The sequence below is a fragment of the Amphiura filiformis genome, chromosome 9 (assembly GCF_039555335.1).
Source record: "Amphiura filiformis chromosome 9, Afil_fr2py, whole genome shotgun sequence".
In the NCBI taxonomy this organism is placed as follows: domain Eukaryota; kingdom Metazoa; phylum Echinodermata; class Ophiuroidea; order Amphilepidida; family Amphiuridae; genus Amphiura; species Amphiura filiformis.
This window is the reverse complement of record NC_092636.1, coordinates 24,731,359-24,751,109: the sequence shown is the minus strand read 5'-3', so window position 1 is coordinate 24,751,109 and position 19,751 is coordinate 24,731,359. Positions and strand designations below refer to the sequence as shown.

Below are 19,751 nucleotides of genomic sequence, written 5' to 3'. Positions count from 1 at the left end.
TAAATTTATTGTTTTTAATTTGACAGAGAAAATTTATTTCAAAGCAAAAAGGTGTATTTCTGAATTATGCTGATTTCAACATGTATCGAACGACATGGTTGACCCTTCAGCATGTTCAGCGGAATCAGCCGGATGTTATATATTGTGTGAAGGGCAAGGCCTAGACATCATAGCATTATAGTCCTATGTTTTAATGTTTATACCATGTCTACGCGGATATCCTATAGAGGACGTTTAGACACCAAGCTGACACCAGATTTTATCATCATGATCATAGACATAAGTTTTCAATCGAACTAAATATCATTTGTTTGTTATAGCTTCCACTGATAGTCCATATAGAGTGTTTAATCGTAAACTCAAGTTCAACATATTTTATGACAATTTTTCATCATATCATAATTTACTTTTACCGAAATCTGAAACGGCTTCAAATTTGGAATTTGAGTCAACTTAATCTTGATTTACACTACAGCAATGCTCACGATGTTTGCCGATTTCCGTACCATATCCGAGTTTTTCTTCGATACTCGTTCTCAGTCTGTTGTTCTTTGCAGTTGTATTTCTTCTTCTTTTCTGGTGGACTCATAGACCAAGGCACTTACTACCTGGACCAATGAATTTACCATTGGTTGGGAACTTTCTCACTTTCGCATGGCAAGCTTACAGCTCTGGATTAGGTCTTCACGAATTACTCACACATTTTGGTCAGAAATATGGAAAGATCTACTGTTTGAATATGTTTAGAAGCTACATGATCGTTATCTCTGATCTTCAACTCCTAAAACAGGCACTAAATAATCCAAAAATCAATGATAATGTAGCAGACGACTTAAGGATAAAAATGTTTGGTATAAATCGCATCGCTTATGAAGACGTTCAACACTACCGCCGATTTTTAATGACCACCTTTCGCCATTTTGGAGCTGGGAGAGAGTCTTTTGAAAATAAAGTTGCAGCTGAAAGTGAGATCCTTCGACTAGAGGTGTCGAAATTGCAAGGTAAAAACACCGATCTTCATCTGTTTCTGAACAGCGCAACAACAAATGTAATATGCTCCGTTGTTTATGGTCGACACTATGAATACGACGACACTCAATTTATACACCTAATGGACTTGGTTGACCGTTTTTTAGTCACCTCAGGCGAAGGTGGATCAGAAAACACTTTCCCTATTTTCGCTTCGCTCTTCCCATCCAAAGCAAAACGTGAATTGAATGCCATTCAGGCAACCATACGAGAATACCTATCCAACATCATAGAAGAACATCGTGAAAACTTCGATTCAGAGCGCATCAATGATTTTGTAGATGCGTACCTTCGCGAGCAATCGCTTCAGAGCGATTCAGTCGCCGATGTTCATTCGTTTGTACATGATGAAAACATGAGAGGCCATTTGTTTACTTTGTTCTTAGCAAGTGGGCATACCACCGCTGTTACCATTTATTGGGGGATTTTGTATCTTCTTGCCAATCCAGACATCCAAAGTAGTCTACAATCTGAGCTAGATTCTGTCGTTGGACGTACCCGTTTCCCTAGAATATCTGACAAGGTAAATCTGCCGTATACTCATGCCGTTATTCAAGAGATATATCGAATGTCAAGTCCGGTGCCTCTTTCACTTCTGCATGTGGTAAGCGATGACACCACAATTGGACCTTACAGTGTGCCAAAAGGTGCAACCGTTGTATCTAATATTTGGGCCATACACCGTGATCCTCAACTGTGGAAAGATCCAGACGAATTCCGACCTGAGCGATTCATAGAGAGTCCTGATAACGTTTCCGAGGTCATTCCATTCAGTGTTGGTCGTCGAAAGTGTCCAGTAGAAGCTTTGGCGCAGGCTATGGTGTTCCTCTTTCTTACGCATCTTTTGCATCAGTTCAAATTTGTAAACCACGAAGGATCATCGCAGCTTTCTTTACACGGAGAATTTGGAACAGTATACAAACCTGTGGCATTTTTAGCGTGTGCTTTAGAACGGAGTTTGGATGACTATAAGAAAGACGATTAATTTAGTTTTCTCATTTTTTAATAAAAAAGCTGCGTTATAGGCCTACTGAAATATGATAATCATGCAGTAAAGTGGCCGCTATTCTGTTTATGGTAATAGTTTACCCAAAGATTTAATTTAGTTTCTATACTGCAAAATCTCGTGTAGTAAAAGTAACACTGGTTGGAGTCAATAGAGAACTGCACCCACATGACCCAGGGATGTTTTTTTAACACGTTTTGTGTTATTGTTATACCTTCCATGTGTCGAAAATGACACCAAGAGTGTAAAATTAACACCCAAAAGTGTTAAAAAACAACATCAACACCCCTTGGTGCGGTCCTCTATTGATTCCAACCAGTGTTACTTTTAAAACCCGAGTTTTTGCAGTGAGAGGTGTCAGATTTAATTTTATGTAATTGAGTGTAATTTAAATGCTGCTGCATTAAGGGATCCAAAATGAGCGTTTATTGCGTTTCGACAGTATTTTTTGTGGGACATGAGAGCACCTCAGACCTATCGAATTGCATTCTGGATACGAAGCATGTCTTTCTGATATCAAATAATTTTCATTTTTAAAAATCACAATATAATACCAATTTTATGACAAATTATAAAAATTTGATATTTTTCAAATTTTTGATATATAACAGTCCTCGAAGTAAATTATATAAATCTAATGATATATTCTTAAAGTGTATGTAGCAGGGAGGAAAAGCCGACGGTCAATTGAAAATTTTGACCTTTCATATTGAAGATATGGATTTTTTCCCAAAAAGACCTAATTTTTTTGGTGTTTTGGAAAAAAAATCCATATCTTCAATACGAAAGGTCAAAATTTTCAATTGATCGTCGGCTTTTCATCCCACCTACATACACTTTAAATAAATCAACAGATTTATAAAGTTTACTTCAAGTACTGTTAAATATCAAAAATATCAATTTTAATGATTTGCCATAAAATGTGTATTAAATTGCGAATTTCAAAAATCAAAATTATTTGATATCAGAATGACATTCTTCGTATTCAGAATGCAATTGATAGTTCTAAGTGCTCTAATGTCCCAAAATAAATACTGTCCAAACGTTCATACCCCAGCCCTTAAGGGATCTAAAATGAGCGTTTATTTCGTTTCGACAGTATTTTTTGTAGGACATGAGAGCACCTCAGACCTATCGAATTGCATTCTGAATACGAAGCATGTCTTTCTGATATCAAATAATTTTCATTTTTGAAAATCACAATATAATACAAATTTTATGACAAATTATAAAAATTTGATATTTTTCAAATTGTTGATATATAACAGTCCTCGAAGTAAATTATATAAATCTAATGATATATTCTTAAAGTGTATGTAGCAGGGGAAAAAGCCGACGGTCAATTGAAAATTTTGACCTTTCATATTGAAGATATAGATTTTTTCCCAAAAGACCTATTTTTTTTGGTGTTTTGGGGAAAAATCCATATCTTCAATACGAAAGGTCAAAATTTTCAATTGATCGTCGGCTTTTTCATCCCACCTACATACACTTTAAGTATAAATCATCAGATTTATAAAGTTTACTTCAAGTACTGTTAAATATCAAAAATATCAATTTTAATGATTTGCCATGAAATGTGTATTTAATTGCGAATTTCAAAAAATCAAAATTATTTGAGATCAGAATGACATTCTTCGTATTCAGAATGCAATTCGACATGTCTGATGTGCTCTAATGTCCCAAAATAAATACTGTCCAAACGTTCATACCCCAGCCCTTAAACCTTTTCAAGGAAAATCCTGTCAAAATTACAGAAAAATGTAAAGTGGAGTCAGAGACAAACAACTTCAGTCATTTTGGCTACTTGATGTAAAAAGTGAAGAAGTGTTTGAATTGGAAAATGTAAATTTATGTTTAACATGTCTGTTACATTGTTATTGACAATAAAATATAGTCATAAAACGTATATAACTGGAAATAAAGGTGTATTTTTCACCATTGCATGATCCGAATAACTTTTGTGACTGAAAAGTTAACTCAAATAATTTTGAGTTGTTGAAGGTCAAATGCAATTTGAAAATTTTGATAATATTATGTGAAATGTATTTGAAATGTGTGTAAAATAATAGAATCATCAGATTGTATAAAAAGACGAAAATATGTTGCAATTAACAACGTGTTAATTTTGATATACTCAGCCTTTAAATTAACTGAGTCAGATACAAAGTTATTTGGTGTTATTTAATAATTTGTATAGGTGTTAAATATTGTATAGATGTGGATAGATAATATTACTGTGCGATAAATATTATGTGTTAAATTTCCTTGATTTACTATGTATTATTACACGTAGGCGCACTTGAATATTATTATAGACTAAGGGATTAATCGCATGTTCTGTACTTTGTGTTAGTTTTTGTTAGTTTGCCATAAACATATTGTCCTTATAAGTGTTTGTGTTGTCTTAAGTCTCTCTATGTTTCATAATTATACACTGTACATCTGGGTATGAACTTCACAATTAAATTTAAAATGTAACGGGAAAAATATTGTCTTGATTGTACGATGATGTATGCCTATTAAAAAAATGTAATCAGAGAGAATATCTGTTTAAAAGATAATTTGTAGCCATTATTCCGGGCCATTATTTTACAGTTTGTTGTGAAGATAACATGATAAAAGCTTATTTGCTTTTTGAGGTACAGAATTTTGACTGCAGAAATGTTATATATCGCCAATTGAATCGGCTTTTTTCGCTAGAGGCCAAAATCAAAGATGGCTGCCGGCGCCATTTTGAAAAATTTAGTTTTGAACCAGAGCACCTATAATCATGTACAAAGACACTTTTTCGGGTAATTCGAGCACAAGGAATCCGATTCTGACATTAGTTTGACATTACGGTGTCATTTTAACCCAGAAATCCAAGATGGCCGCCGGCACCATCTTGAAAAATTTAGTTTTGAACCAGAGCATCTAAAATCGTGTACAAAGAAAACGGGTTGGTTGACATAATGTACACATGTATTTCGATAACGACATGAGTAAAATATACAGTAATCATTCCTCGTAGTTCATAGTTTTTCTTTATTCAACATTTAGGCCCTAAGTGATACAGTCTTTGCATTGTATATTCAACAGTGAATTGCTTGTAGTACCTACTACAGAAAGTTACAGCTATTTCATTTAAGAACAGGAAAACAACGTGTTAATATTTTCTAAAGCTACAATACATTATTAAGGGATTCGTCCGCAATTAAGGCAATGGCTATTCCAGTCAATATCCACACATCCCCTATGGTAGACATGACATTAAGCTTTCACATAGTGAGTGATATCAAATTGGGTTACCTGAATGGGTGACTCCATTTGAAATACACACCCCCTGTGTGTGGGAGATTATAAAGGTCACATCTTTCATAGGGAGTGTATGGATTTCAATTCTGGAATAGCCCAGTAATATTTGAGGTATATACATTATACATCATTTTACAACGTAACATAATTTTTATTTGGATTTTAATAATAATTATATGAACCAAGAAATAAATATTTCAGTCAGTTATTAATGGTCGATCCCACCCGTGGACCAACCCATTCACAAACGTATAATCATAGGCTTATAAGTAGTTCAACATGTTTTATTTTAACAGACAGGTTCATGTAATGCCCGATTCACACTCCATATACTTGACGTCGAATATGCATGCACCTTTAGTAGGCCTATTCATTATCATCTGTTTACAATTTACTTTATTTTATTGTAGAACTTGGGAGAGCGTGGCGCAATGGTTAGGGTACTTGCCTTTAGTGCATGAGGTCCCGGGTTCGATTCCCGGCGGTGGCGATTTGCTGGGATGTTGACTTGGAAAAAAAAAGTCTGAAATTAATTGGCAACTTCTGTAGATTAAATTCAGACTTCCGCTCTCCCATGGTTCATTTAGAATTGGGTAAATGAATCATGAAAGTACTCCGTCCTTCGGAGGGGACGTTAAGCCGTCGGTCCCGTGTACAGAGAGCCATACCTGTACATGTATCTCGCAGCCAGTTTCGAAAAGAGTAGGGTGTTAACCCCTGACTGTTCCCAACCCGTCCCGGTTTTCAAATGGACCCCAATGGAAATAAGCTTCAACAAATCAAATCAAATCAAATCAAATAGAACTATACTGAATTTTAGTTCTTAGTTATAATGGACTACCTGGTACATCAACGACACAAATGCATGGCTTATTCGTATGTAGTACGCCCTATTATCATGATTATATTTATTTTAGTTCAGTTGCTTATTCTATACTTTCTTTATGTGAAATTGAAAACTACCACAGCGATTTTGTCGACGACTACTTCAAAGCTAACACATCTCATTTAGAGAAAGGAAAGGGTGAACAGATACGAAAAGAAGGAAAACCTCTTCGTACGAGTATGATGCAGCATTTGTCCCAATTTGACGTCATTCATGTGTCATTGGACACAAGTCATATGTCATAGCCTAAGTCATACGTATAAGCGCCACATGACACATGCGAACGGACGCCGATTCATAATCGGAATGTTCCGGGTTCGAGCCCCGGTGATGCCATCGTGTTGTCATGGTTGTGCCCTTGAGTTATGCGGCGCCCACACGTTCAATTTTATTGATCAATATCAAAGACCCTAGATACAAGAGTGGATACAAAATCTACCACTGAATACGCACAATGGTAGATTTTGTATCCACTCCTGCATCTAGGGTTCTCAAATTGATCAATATTAAATTTGATCGTGTATGGGTCGCATTAGGCTTGCCTTTTTTCGAAAATGTAAAAATTAAAGTTTCTCCTAAAGCAATAAACTATGTAATCACTGCCTCAGAAAGGGGACATTTAAAGATGAAGCCCCACCAGAGCAGTTCTTCTGGGGTGAACCAAACCTGCCTTGTTATCAAATTAATCAGTGACAAAGTTATCTCTGAATTTGCTAGGTTCTAATTGATATTTTAATGTTATTGCATCAATTAGCACCTGTCAAATTCAGAGATAACCTTGTCACTGATTAATTTGATAACCAGGCAGGTTTGGTTCACCCCAGAAGAACTGCTCTGGTGGGACGTCCTCTTTAATATAGGCCTAAATGTCATTCAGTGCATGTAATTCATCTTTCCTTTCTCCAAACAAAATACGTGTTATAAGGCTTTTGTTAAAAGGCTTCTTCATGGGAAGTTACCGGCACTCAACCTCTCCAAGTATTGCTTACGACAGTCCATCTCATCTGCTGGACGATAGTGGTACTTCAGACCGGATTCTGTTGGATCCAACTTCTTATTTGCTCGAATAGATAGACGGTTGCAAACATCCTATATAAAAATCACAAATGGAAAAATGTACCCAAAATATGAAGGTCCATTTATAAAGACATTAACCAAAAGGATCACTTTTCTTTTTTTTTGCATGTAACTGAATTTATTTAGGAAAAAGGCCAACAAATTTACCATGCATATGCCTATTACATTGCAGAAAAAACATAGAGAAAAGTAATATAGTATTTACAAAAAAAAATAAAGTAAAAAAATAGCAGACGATAGCCCTGGAGTAGCCCTCTTCAGTGATTCCTGGACATTGTCGCATCTCTTTCGGAGGGTGCAAACAAATTTGAATTCAGGTTTGTTCATATAGTTTTACTTAAGTTCTTTATTCATCGTCGTCGTCATCACCATCGTCTTCCTCCTCTATCACCATCATCATCATATGATCATCATCATCATCTTCTTCATCATCATCTTCATCATCATTGTCATCACCACTATCACCATCTTCATCATCACTATCATCATCGTCATCATCGTCATCATCACTAGAATCGACATTGGGCTAATCCATTTAAAGATTTTGGAAATATCTGCCACAGTGGGAGTATGAATTTCAAATAGAATGAGCACATTAAACAGCTCCATTCGAATTTCATACACACCCGTTGAGATTCAATCTGAATCTGCCACAGAGGGAAGGTGAGTTTCAAATGGAGCTGCCTAATGTGTTCGTTCCATTTGAAATTCATACTCCCCCTGTGGAAGATATTTCCGAAATCTTCCACAGGGTAGTGTGGATTTTAAATGGAACAGCCCATTGCATCATCATCCTTATCAGTGACGTCGTCAGCGTCAGGCCAAATAAGTAATATTTAACATTATAAAAATAGGTCATTTGCTTTCCTACCGTTTCCAATCTCAAGCGATGGTATACTCCGGCAGGGAAGACATACAAGATCCCTTTGACAACCGGTACATGTATCCAGCGTTCCTGCTTGTCTCGCATCTCTATATAACCTGCACCATCCAAAAAGAACAACACCTCATCCTGCTCGTGTAGATGCTCCTTGTTGTATTCCTGACAAGACACAAACATCAGATTGGGATTCAATCTACACTCTCAGAAAAGTTTGCCCAACGTTGGTTAAGGAGTGCACACCTCAACGTTGGACAAACTGTTGGGTAATGTTTTACCCAATATCGGGTTTGGCTAAAGGAATTTATACAACATTGGGCAAAACATTACCCAACGTTGGCCGGCTGTGCCCTCCTTAACCAACGTTGGGCAAACTTTACTGAGAGTGTATACTGCAGCATACGACACTGGCATTAAATTTTACTCGCCACTATAAAAACTATCAATTTGCTTCAAATATATTTTTGTTGCTTTCCGTTTGAGTAAAGAAAAACCATCTATCATAAAATTAGGCAGTTTGGCGAATTTGTAAGGCTAAAAACTTTTAGGTCCGATTTCTCAAAGCTTGGGTAGTGGTCAGGCTTCTTAAGCCAGCAAGCTAGCCCTATATGACCAAGTGGATCCATTTTAGGTGATGTATGATGTGAAATTGTAAGCACTGCATGGTATGGCTAATTGGGCTTATGCCTGCATGGTGGCTTATAGGAAACCTGACCACTTGCCATGCTTCGAAAAAACAGACCCTTACAGTCTACGTTGTTCCGCACCCCAACAAAATATCGAATTTTGTTTACGTCAAGGGGGTCAAATTAATTAATCAAGTTAATTAGTTTTACAAGCACTGAAAGCACCATGCGCACTAATTCACCTATTTTATTCAACATGTTCAATATGTGCATTTATACGGGGTATATACTTTATTCTTAACGGGGAGGGGGCTTACTGCTTACACCCCTCATGCCTTCAGTAATTTCATCTTCCAATGGCCATAACGTGCAAAGATTTCAAGTAAAACTTACTATAAACAATCAAGTCCAAACTATATGCATTTACAAACCGCGAAAGGCGGGTGATCGGCTAGTAACTGGTAATTTACCAGTGGCGTAAATTTCTTTTTAACATCGGGGGGATGGAAGCTTGTGTAAAATCTGTGAAGAATTAACTTCCCTGTTGCGAGCGAAAATATGCAATTTTAAGCTAAAATGCTCAAATATGACATATAACTATAGTAAAATGCACTAAGCGCGCACAAATTTGACAATGCTTAATTATATTAATCACGTGAGCATCTACTACCCTTCCCACCCCCTGTTTAACAACTATGTAGGCCTACTTTATATTACACAATTTCAAATTTAACAAAAGCACGCACGTGCAATAAGCAACGATATTGACAAAGGAACCAAAGCGTGAACTAGATGAGACATCAAATTCATCATAACGAAAAATCACAATACGTGACCACAAAATGGAAACATAAATTAGAGCAGTGCTATTTTCCCAACCGGGATGCGTCCATTAAACGAATCTTTTATTTGACGAGCAATGCACATAATTGCCTACATGAATAAAGTTGATGCAAATGCATTTAGACGACAAGTGGAAACTTGGTGATTTATATATTACGCAACTTCCAATCAAAACAACAACTATATTATGAAGAGCTTGGTTTCAAACCATGTTAAGTCCACAAACACATGTTTCTGATTTACCTGTGCGATATTGCAATGGGTTGAGATGCTATAGGTACAGCAATTTCAGTTGGATGCACCATTACAAAGCAAACAGTGGATGGATGTACAGTAACAATACTGTGTGAGGCCTTTGGTTCCCAGATGAGAACAATAGTCTGCATATTGTTAAGCAGCATTGTTGTCAATGGCTTGTTGATGGTACAACTCATTGTTGCTAATGTCAAACTTGTCAAAGTAATCGTGATTGTATCATTCAAGTAAATGAGAAACATGTGGTTGTGGACATGGTTTGGAAACAAGCTCTTCATAAACGATTCAGTCCCTTACCAACACCATTTCTCTGGTTGTCCTTTTATGGCCATAGTTCCAGTAGTTCCTCTCCTCACAAATCTTGTCGATTTTACCTTCTGCTTTCCAGTTATCAGCATCGATCTTATAAGAAAAAAGTAGGGTAGAAAAGGCTATTGAGCGATTGACCGATAGTAAGCCAAATCGGAATTAGAAGTTTGCAATGCATTGTGGGACAGTTTTTGCAGTTTTGGGACACTTTGCCCTCTGACCTATTGGGAAAATTCAGAAAAATTGTTTTTTGTGCGTACAAAATGTGTAATCTAAAACTTTTAACAAGAATGAAAACAAACCCCAAAAACATTATTATTGTAATAATTAATTATTTAAATATCTTTAATGATATGATTGTGACAATAATAATTAATTAATAATAATAACAACAATTTTCCCGATATGTCAGCGGTCAAAGTGTCCCAAAACTGCTCTCAAAAACCAGAAGTTACAATGGCGATTGGGCTTATTGTTAAAACATACATGTTTGGCAATATGGTCCACTTTTGGTGACACTTATAAAAAAAAAATCAAAAATAATAAATAAAGGTTGGCATATGCAGCGCATTTCACATTAAAGTACTTTTAAGTACTTTAATGTGAAATGCGCTGTATATGCCAACCTTTATTTTAAACATTTATTTAAAACCTTTATTTAAAACATATATTCCGTTGTCGTTTTTTATAGATGATGTCTGCTGCCATACAATTCCCAAGGCATACTCCGTAGTACCTTTGGGCGGCGCTCAATGGACGATATTCATAACAGCTCCCCATTTCACTCCTGGGTAGAGAGGGGCAAATGAGGTCAAGCACCTTTCCCAACATTTGGACAATTATTTGAGGGGTTGGTGCAAGAAGACCCATCTGATGTAATAGTTGCCATGTGTCGTGCTATTTTACGTGTCAAATGTATAGGGCACCTCGTATAGGCCTTCTCATTCCACCAACCCCTCGAAATCAAATGCACTGACAATGAGCACACGCATACTTTTAGCCATTTGCCACAGTACTCCCCTCCGACCCGCCTTAAGGCGAAAAGCTGCACTCATTCATAGAAATGACTTGTTCGTCTTGTGGCGCAATTCAAAAGGAGTAAGTTTGGACAACTCAAAAATAGTGTAAAAATTGCCAAAACAAAATTCTTTTTAGTTATCCGAACTTAAAAAATGCTGAAAAAGCTCAAAAAGTTCCGTCAACTAATCAAATTTGTTGGCATTACTTAAAAAGTTGATGTAAGTCGTTGCGTCAACTTTTTTAAGTAATGCCAACTTCTGAATTCAAGTTCAGGGAACTTAGAAAAATAAACAAGGTTCAAAGAACCAATTAGTTGAGTTTATTGTAACTCAACATGTAAGTTGATGTAACTCGTTCATATTAAGTTACTGGTACTTATTGTTTTGAGTTATTCCAATTTGGTACTTTGTTATACTTAATTCACGTAATTGGATCATTTTCTGCACAATTAGCAGTATTCAAATATTTATTTTTGTAATCAGTGCAAAATTGTGTATACTATAGCACACCTCTAGAAAATTATGCTAACCTAGTTTCATTTTCTGAGTTGTAACAACTCAATAAAGTAAGTGCAAATGAGTGCGACCAACATAATGATATCGAGTCAGCGTTACTCAAAATTGTACGCGTTGGCATTACTCGGAAAGTTGACGCAACGACTTACATCAACTTACTGAGTAATGCCAACGAACAATTTCTATTAGTGTGCGCATTATATGTCATATATAAGTCATTAATAATACAAAATTCTAAAAATAACAAGATACATATAAAATTTTCTTAGGGTCGCTTAATTTAGGCCTACGTCCCGTGCGTCTAACGTGCAACATACAACGTAGATAGCAAAGTGATTTTACCATTGCCGGGATGCATTCATAAAATGAATCACGGACTTTCAATCACCATGCTTAATCAGTCATGGTATCATTCAAGGTAAATTGGTAAACTTATGATGATTCTTTAAGAACGATTCAAGGGAAGATTTTATAGTCAGTGTCCTCTGCGCATTGCAACATTTGATGGTCTGCCTATTACAAACGCTGGTCATAGACACACTCTCGAATCACCAGTCCAGTTGCGAGAGTATAGGCCTTTATGATGCGTGGGCAGGTAAACTGGAAAAATCTATATCCCCGGCCACCAACAATTGGCGCACGAACCCTCTTGTCGATTTTGAGTTTCACTAAGGCACCAGAAACAAATATGCTCGATCTTTGGATCGACCGTCGATGCTGCGTTCGATGCTTGTTATTAATGAACTATCAACTAATTAGCTCTAATTAATCAGAATTAACGCCAAATTTAAATTGGCCAATATCCCTTCAGGTACAAATTACAATTTTATCACAATTAACAATAGTAAATTAATTGATTTCATAAATAATAAGGATCGACCAAGCATCGATGGTCGATCGAAAGATCGGACTAATTTGTTCCTATTGCCTAAGATGTTTGCACGGGAGCACGGACCGGGCTCTGGACTCATAAACAGAATCGCTGTGGAATCACCATCACTGTTGTGATAAAAATATTTATAAATATTCTTGAAATATCTTTTTGAAATTATGATGGCAAATCAATTGACAAACAAAATGATAAATACTACAGACCCCTTAGGTCTGTGTAAATACTCACCACCCAGTATTTCACGCCAATTTCGTTGAGATCAGCATCTGAGAGATATTGCTTTGGTTCGGTACCACTAAGCCAAGCTTTCAATCCAGGCATGGTGTCAGATGATGAACTGTGAACGATGACTGAAGACGAACTACTGCTAGATACTTCCAGCGAGCAGGCCTACAATGATGCACTCGGGAGGTTTGGTATAACTAGGACTGCATCATCAAAATTGGTTTTAATTTATATGATTGTCCTGTTTCAGGTGATTTAATTAATTAGATGATTTGCGTAAGAGTTTGATGTCATATTGGGACTGAAAAATGTGCACTCGCGGTTTTTTTCTTGCTGTGCTAATTAGTTTAATAAATTAAGAGGCAGCTGCATTAGCACGAGCTTGGAACCAGAATTTCATAGGGAGTATAGAATCTCTGTAAAGATAATTAAGTAAACTATATGTGGGTGCGGTGGGGTGGTGTGGAATGGGTTCAAAGTAAGAGGGCTCAAGTCCCACACCCTTTCTGGCTCATTCCTATACTTTCTTCTTTGTCAAAAATTACGATTTTGACGTATTTCATATGAGTGATTTTTAGATGCTGTTTAATTTAAAGCCATATTATAACATTTGCTGAGGAGAAGGCCCTCAAAAAAAAAATTTAAATTCAGGTTTTTACACGATTGTAATGAAATTTAGTAAACAAAGATTCTCTGCAAAAATCAAGACTTTAGGTGCTGTAGTTTTGTCAAAATCCGAGATTTTGAATAAACCGCCTGAATCAGCGTTTTATTATTACGATAGAAATATTAGTCGAACGCGTATGCGATGTCAACACACCCCTACGTACACGGCGTGCGGGACACACACACACACCCCCGCCCGCCAGAGGGTCGTACCATATTACAACTGCCGGCGTGACATGCATTGGCGCTAGTTGTAAATTCCGATTTTCTTTGCTTTACCTCACTTGTTCGGCTCAAAATTAAAAGGGGACATATCTGACAGTAAATGCTAATATTTTATTGAAAATTAATACTAATCTATTTTTAAAGAAATGTTATAATATGGCTTTAATGTCAAGAATTTCTAAACAAATTTATTTTATTCTCGTACATATCATAAGGATTACAACGGAAATGGAGTGGGCAAATAAAGTCAACGATAACTAAGACGGTAGACGAGGCAAGTCAAGAATTTCATTAATATAATTTTATGGTCGGTCCGTTACTCCGTAGGGGTAATATTTCAAATTGAGAACGGTGCGATTTTAAGGATAAAATTGCGTAGTCCAAATGCCCGACGTGATTCATTTCTGTAATTCATCATTTTTAAGTTAATTAGCTTTCACACGTGTGTAGATGTGTTTCAAATGTTGCAATTGAAGTGCAATTTGTAATGATCACGATATAGGCCTACACAATGAACGGGGAAATTAAAAAACTATCTTTTTAATAATACAAAACTTCAGGTTAGCAGCTGCACTACACGACTAGGGGCTGGTTTCTCGAAGCATGGCTTGTAAGTGGTCAGGTTTCAATTAGTCCATTGCTCATATCCTAGAAAGATAAATCAGTAAAGGGGATCAACATTGGTAGGGTTAGCCTGCTGACCTGACCACTAGCCAAGCTTTTTCAAATCGGACCATAGACATACATGTAATAGACCTATATTCCTCTCATATAGGCCTATAGTATTTGCTACCCGGATTTGCTACCGGAAAATGGGATGGGCTATACCATACTGAATCTGTATCTGGTATATTTGTTCTAATTTTGAAAATGTAATTAATGATAATCTCAGTAGCAGTTCATATCCTTTCACTTAGCCTGATACTTTGCAGACTCTAAGCCAATATTCGCCACTTGCACGTTCCGCCATTATGCACTATGTGCGGGAGAGCCTCGAACTGGCAGCATACATGAATGGGAATTGAACCAGTCATATAACATTCTGTGTAAGGTTACGTAATTCTTCCTTTCATGTATGCTGCCAGTTCGAGGCTCTCCCGCATATAGTGCATAATGGCGAACTCGTGCAAGTGGCGAATAGAAGAATCTTACCACTTTTCCAGGAATATATATTTTTTCAAATGTTACTTCTAAATGGGATTTCTGCAGTCGTACCCTTGAATCCTCCACCCCACCCCTTCAGGACAAATTTTGGGGTGTTCTAAAACTGAAAAATTGTCAGCCCTGCACAGTCATGATCATAACAGACAAAATCATGCATATGAAACAAAAAATATCAAGACTGATAAAACTTTCTCTTTTAATGAAAACACATTAATATATACATGTGGGTAATACTGTTATGAGGTAAATTTCTCACATGAATAAAACGTGTACATGGATTAATACGTACACAAAAGAGACAGACTTTTGTCCGAAGTACATTTATTAAAAAATATACTAAATAATGTACCACATTCAACCTAAATAGTACTCCCCTAAATAAGCACCCTACAGAATTGTTCAAATGAAAACCGTCTAAGACTAAAAGCCCTCAACTGTACGACTAAATCCATCAAAATTCTATTATAGGTTTATAATGATTTTGATTTCAGAGACACTGCATTTTTGCTCTTCATGTGTGTAAGTTCCCCATTTTGACTTTTTTTTTCATTTTACATGCTTTAGTAAGCGCCTACCAAATGTGGCTCAGTGACTTGATGTGTGCCCAGGGTGCTAAAGGTTGAATGCGGTAATTTGGTTTAATGAATTGAGTGCACCACTATAGTATGTACAAACTGGTTAAAAATTTCCACATTATTCATATAGGAGTATGTAGGCCTTTATACAAATAATTTTATCATAGAACATAGCATTAGCAGAAGACACATGTGTAGATAGTACACTCGTCCTAATATCTGGTTCCTTAATACATGTAATATATTACATGAAATACAAAGTACAGGAAGCATTAAAAGTTCAACACTCAATTTCTAAACATATGTGTTCCCTTTCAGGCCCATTCAGTGTTCAGTTATATATACTGCGCCAATAAAGTATCCTTACACTTGGAAAAATAATCACAATTTCAAAACTGAACAATATTGGGGTAAATTTGTTTTTTTAATAGATGCACTAGCTAATCCTGCACATTATGACACCACGTTGAATCCAATGTGACCTCAAGAAGTAAAGTTACAAGCAATTGAATAGACGAAGGTCCAGTTTTAAAAGTGACAAACTGGCCTACAAGGCGCAAAAAAGATTCCAACAAGCGAAACAAAGAGAACGTGGTTTCTTCAATGAAGCATTATTTAAAGCAGTTTTTATTTCAGTTTTTACTTCTCTGTACTTTTCATAACTTTCATTTTATTTCTCAGTATTTTTGTTTCAGTTTCCTTTTGTTCCTTTTGTTTGAAATTAAAGCCAAACGCATAAATTAGCCATTCACCACTCTGAAACCAGATGTCTAGTCTGTGGAGTTTTGAATAGGCCCGTTTGTCACTTTCAAAACTGGACCTTCGTCTAATCAAATGCTTGTAACTTTGCTTCTTGAAGTCACATTGGATTCAATGTGGTGTCATAATGTGCAGGATTAGATAGTGCATCTATTAAAAAACAAATTTACCCCACTATTGTTCAGTTTGGAAATTGCGATTATTTTTCCAAGTGTAAGGATACTTTATTGGCGCAGTATATATATTTGTCCCAGGTGATCATAGTGAAAGTTTGAAAAAAATTAATTGTGTATATTATTGTGATGTAATCAAGCAAAATGAGTCAGATTTCGGAAATATTGATTTTGAGATATAGCCAATAATAACATTCAACTTCCTTTGTATTTATATTTTATTGTTCTGAGCAACACTAAAATGTCCATATCTCTAGGCCGTAAGTATATTATTATGATGGGGGTTTCAGCAAAATAAATCACTCTTCTTTACTTTGAAAAGTAAAGAAGACAGTAATCAATGTCATAAACATTACCAAAACATGAAGGATTCTTCTACTCAAATGAAACTGCATACAGAATTGAATCTTTCATAAGTTACAAGTTACATCAAAAATTTCAATAAAAATGTCCAACTCAGATTTATTTCCTTGGGCATGAAATTAATTTGATAGGCAAGCTGCAAACTACTGCAGCAGCAGCACCTGAATAAAATAATTTAATTCTGACAAAATCAGTCTTCATACGGATGCGAATTCTATGGCATGAAATGTCAATATCATTATTGTGATTATTAAAAGGGCATTTCGTGATCCACAACCTCATCCCCCATTTTTCTTTTAAAAAGTTGAGATTTTTATGCCACTGGAAACCTCTGGCTACATAATGTTAATGTGCCAAAAATTTCTTGCAGAATAATTTGTTTAGCAAAAATATTGTCAATTTTGAATTTCGTTCTGGTACAACACATTGTCTATGGAGCAGTGTAATACACATAATCATGAATAACTCGCAAACGCAAAATCGGAATCAACTGAAATTTTAGGAGTACGCTGTTTTCGTGGAAATCTTCTGAAAAATATCATAAAAAGAGGATGCTAGTATCACAAAATCCTCTTTCACTGCAGAGTCAGTATTTAATATTTAAAACTAGAACCTTCAAAGGGACATTCTGAGATTTCTCAGTCGACCTGCTTTCCATTTTTTTCCTTTATCGTTTCTTCTATGATCATATAGAATTGTTGTGCGCTTATGTGAATTTATGAGAGCGCAAGTTATAACTTTATTAATGTGTGCTGTAAACAAACAAAAAACAACACTAAAAAATGCTACTTATAAGGCGAACAAACTATAGGCGAGACGACAATGGGCTATTTCCATTTGAAATTAAAGATGACACTTTACATCAATTCGAGTTGAACTACATTACATTGACTGCTCAGTGCCAGAAGTGGGTAAGTGCAATAGCTGCTCTGTGAACATTTGGCAATTTACACACAGTATATTGTACACATCTACGCGCGGAAGCTATTGCACTTACCCACTTCTGGCACTGAGCAGTCGACACGTTCCATCCAAATGGACTTGTTTGCCTGTTTTCCATTTGGATCTGATGCAGTTTGACCCCTATTTGAATTTTTGTTCAAAAATTCCTACACCCCTTCCTTTATTTTGTTTTGGATGAAAATAGTTGGATCTGGATTCTGGAATGGTTGGTTACAACTCAAAAAAACGTCATGAAAGGGGTGTTGTTTTCTAATGGAAGAGTCCATTGTAAAGTTTGCCGTATAACCAAAGATGAATTTACAAATAATTCTAATTAAAAAATATCAGCTGCATGTAAAATATTTGGCAATGAAATTAAGCACTTGTGAGTCTTTTAATTAGTTGCAATATGTGTCACTCAATCACACCTGCATAATTAGAGTGGCACGTGTGTGCTCAGCACCATTTTAACCATTAATACACTAACAAAGAATATAATACTTAATAGGAATGATACTATTTAATATGAAGCGACTTCCTCTTATCAAAAATCCTTCTGTAATAGACCAATCCTATAATTGGCACTTTCCTGCCATTGATGGGGTGAACATATATCACACCCTTTTTGACCTCGATTTCGTCATTTTATAATATGCAATATCGATATGACATCGATGGAAAGTGTCAATTATAGGAATGGTCTGTAGTGTTCCAATACAGTCAGGTCGAAACCATAGAACAGGGTTTTTTTTTCTCCTTATAATTGCAAATAACTCAATTTTAACTGCTGGTCTGGCCTGGTTGGCTACATTTGCATCACATAAGTATGGATGAGCCAATAATCTTTTAGAATTACTGGTTCAATTGTAAGACTGGGATTTTCGGGTAATGTTGTGCCCGTGTACCCTGTGTAATTTATGGGTGGGTACCCATGGTGATGGATCAAGTGAAAATTGGAGTGCAACATTTGCACTTAATTTTTTTTAAACGGTCTCCCAACAGTTGTGTGTGTAGCAATGATATTTATTAAAAATATATCACCTGCAAAATATTTAAAGTAAGCAAGGTAAACAACAGTTTTGTTTGACATTGAACTCTGGCCTCTTGTAATTGGATTTTGTGGCTTGGGGCCAAGTTTATCAACTCATTGGTAACATTGAACTTAGTACACAAACTGGGCCAAGGCAAGGTGTGTACATATATTACACAATGCCCTTCAGGTTATTCCACACCAGAAATTCCAACCCGACCGCAGGGGTGTCGCAGGTACCCGAGACCACGCCTGTCTCTCCCAGCCTTATCCAACTATCACTTGTCAAACAAGGTTACGGTTGCGTCATAATGGGCTATTCCAGTTGAAATCCACATTCCCCCTGTGGAAGATTTTGGAAATATCTTCTACATGGGTAGTATGTTTTTCAAATGTAATTGGTCAGAGTTAATCATTTTAAAACCCACACTCCCCCTGTATTATTGCTTTACCTATATCTTCCACAACTGGAGTTAAGTATTTCAAATTGAAGTTACCCAATTGTGTATTCTATTCAAAATTGATACTCCCTCTGTGGCAGACTTTAGCTAAATCTTCCACAGGATTTTAAATGGAATAGCCCAATGTCTATAGCACCTTTAGTCAACTATGTTAAATTAGGCCAAAAAAAGGTTGCTTGCTTGTCCCCCACCGACCGACCCTAATCAGGAAAAAAATTTTACTGTAAAAATGAATACCGACCCTAATTTTGGAAATTCCAGATAATTTTTTTCTTTCAACAATTTTGACATCCTGAAGCTTTTTTCAGTATCTACACATTTTAAAACTACTTTAAAAAACATGAATGAAGTGGTATACACTATACAGTAGAGAAATATCTCTGTTCACAACTATTTGGCTCAGGCCAAAAAAAAAGGTTTGTCTCAAAGTTTAGGTATTATGGTCTCAGGTCTCAAAGCTTGCGTGTGGATTGTAAAATTCCAAGATATGAAAAAAAGAAGAAATTAGGAAAAAAATTTTATTTAATTTTTTT

The 19,751-nt window shown here is 36.1% G+C and overlaps 2 protein-coding genes across 2 annotated transcripts; one reads left to right on the top strand and one right to left on the bottom strand.

Annotated features, from left to right (window-relative positions):
• Positions 1-822: 822 nt before the first annotated feature.
• On the top strand, positions 823-2,547 carry LOC140160781 (cytochrome P450 2J2-like). Its single transcript, XM_072184081.1, has one exon. It carries the CDS (start codon positions 845-847, stop codon positions 2,012-2,014), a length of 1,170 nt encoding a protein of 389 aa, XP_072040182.1. The 5' UTR covers positions 823-844; the 3' UTR covers positions 2,015-2,547.
• Positions 2,548-7,155: 4,608 nt separating this feature from the next.
• LOC140160780 (acireductone dioxygenase-like) lies at positions 7,156-13,078 on the bottom strand. The gene is made up of 4 exons (XM_072184080.1): positions 12,864-13,078; positions 10,197-10,301; positions 8,167-8,337; positions 7,156-7,307 (listed from the first exon to the last, which is right to left on the bottom strand). Exons 1-4 carry the CDS (start codon positions 12,954-12,956, stop codon positions 7,164-7,166), a joined length of 513 nt encoding a protein of 170 aa, XP_072040181.1. The 5' UTR covers positions 12,957-13,078; the 3' UTR covers positions 7,156-7,163.
• Positions 13,079-19,751: the final 6,673 nt, after the last annotated feature.

Excerpts from the sequence above, each read along its gene's own strand:
- LOC140160780 (XM_072184080.1), bottom strand. The coding sequence starts at position 12,956 with ATGCCTGGATTGAAAGCTTGGCTTAGTGGTACCGAACCAAAGCAATAT. Across the intron at positions 10,302-12,863 it reads TTGGCGTGAAATACTGGGTG|ATCGATGCTGATAACTGGAA; the intron begins GTGAGTATTTAC and ends TTTTCTTATAAG. Across the intron at positions 8,338-10,196 it reads CAACCAGAGAAATGGTGTTG|GAATACAACAAGGAGCATCT; the intron begins GTAAGGGACTGA and ends GTGTCTTGTCAG.
- LOC140160781 (XM_072184081.1), top strand. The coding sequence starts at position 845 with ATGTTTGGTATAAATCGCATCGCTTATGAAGACGTTCAACACTACCGC.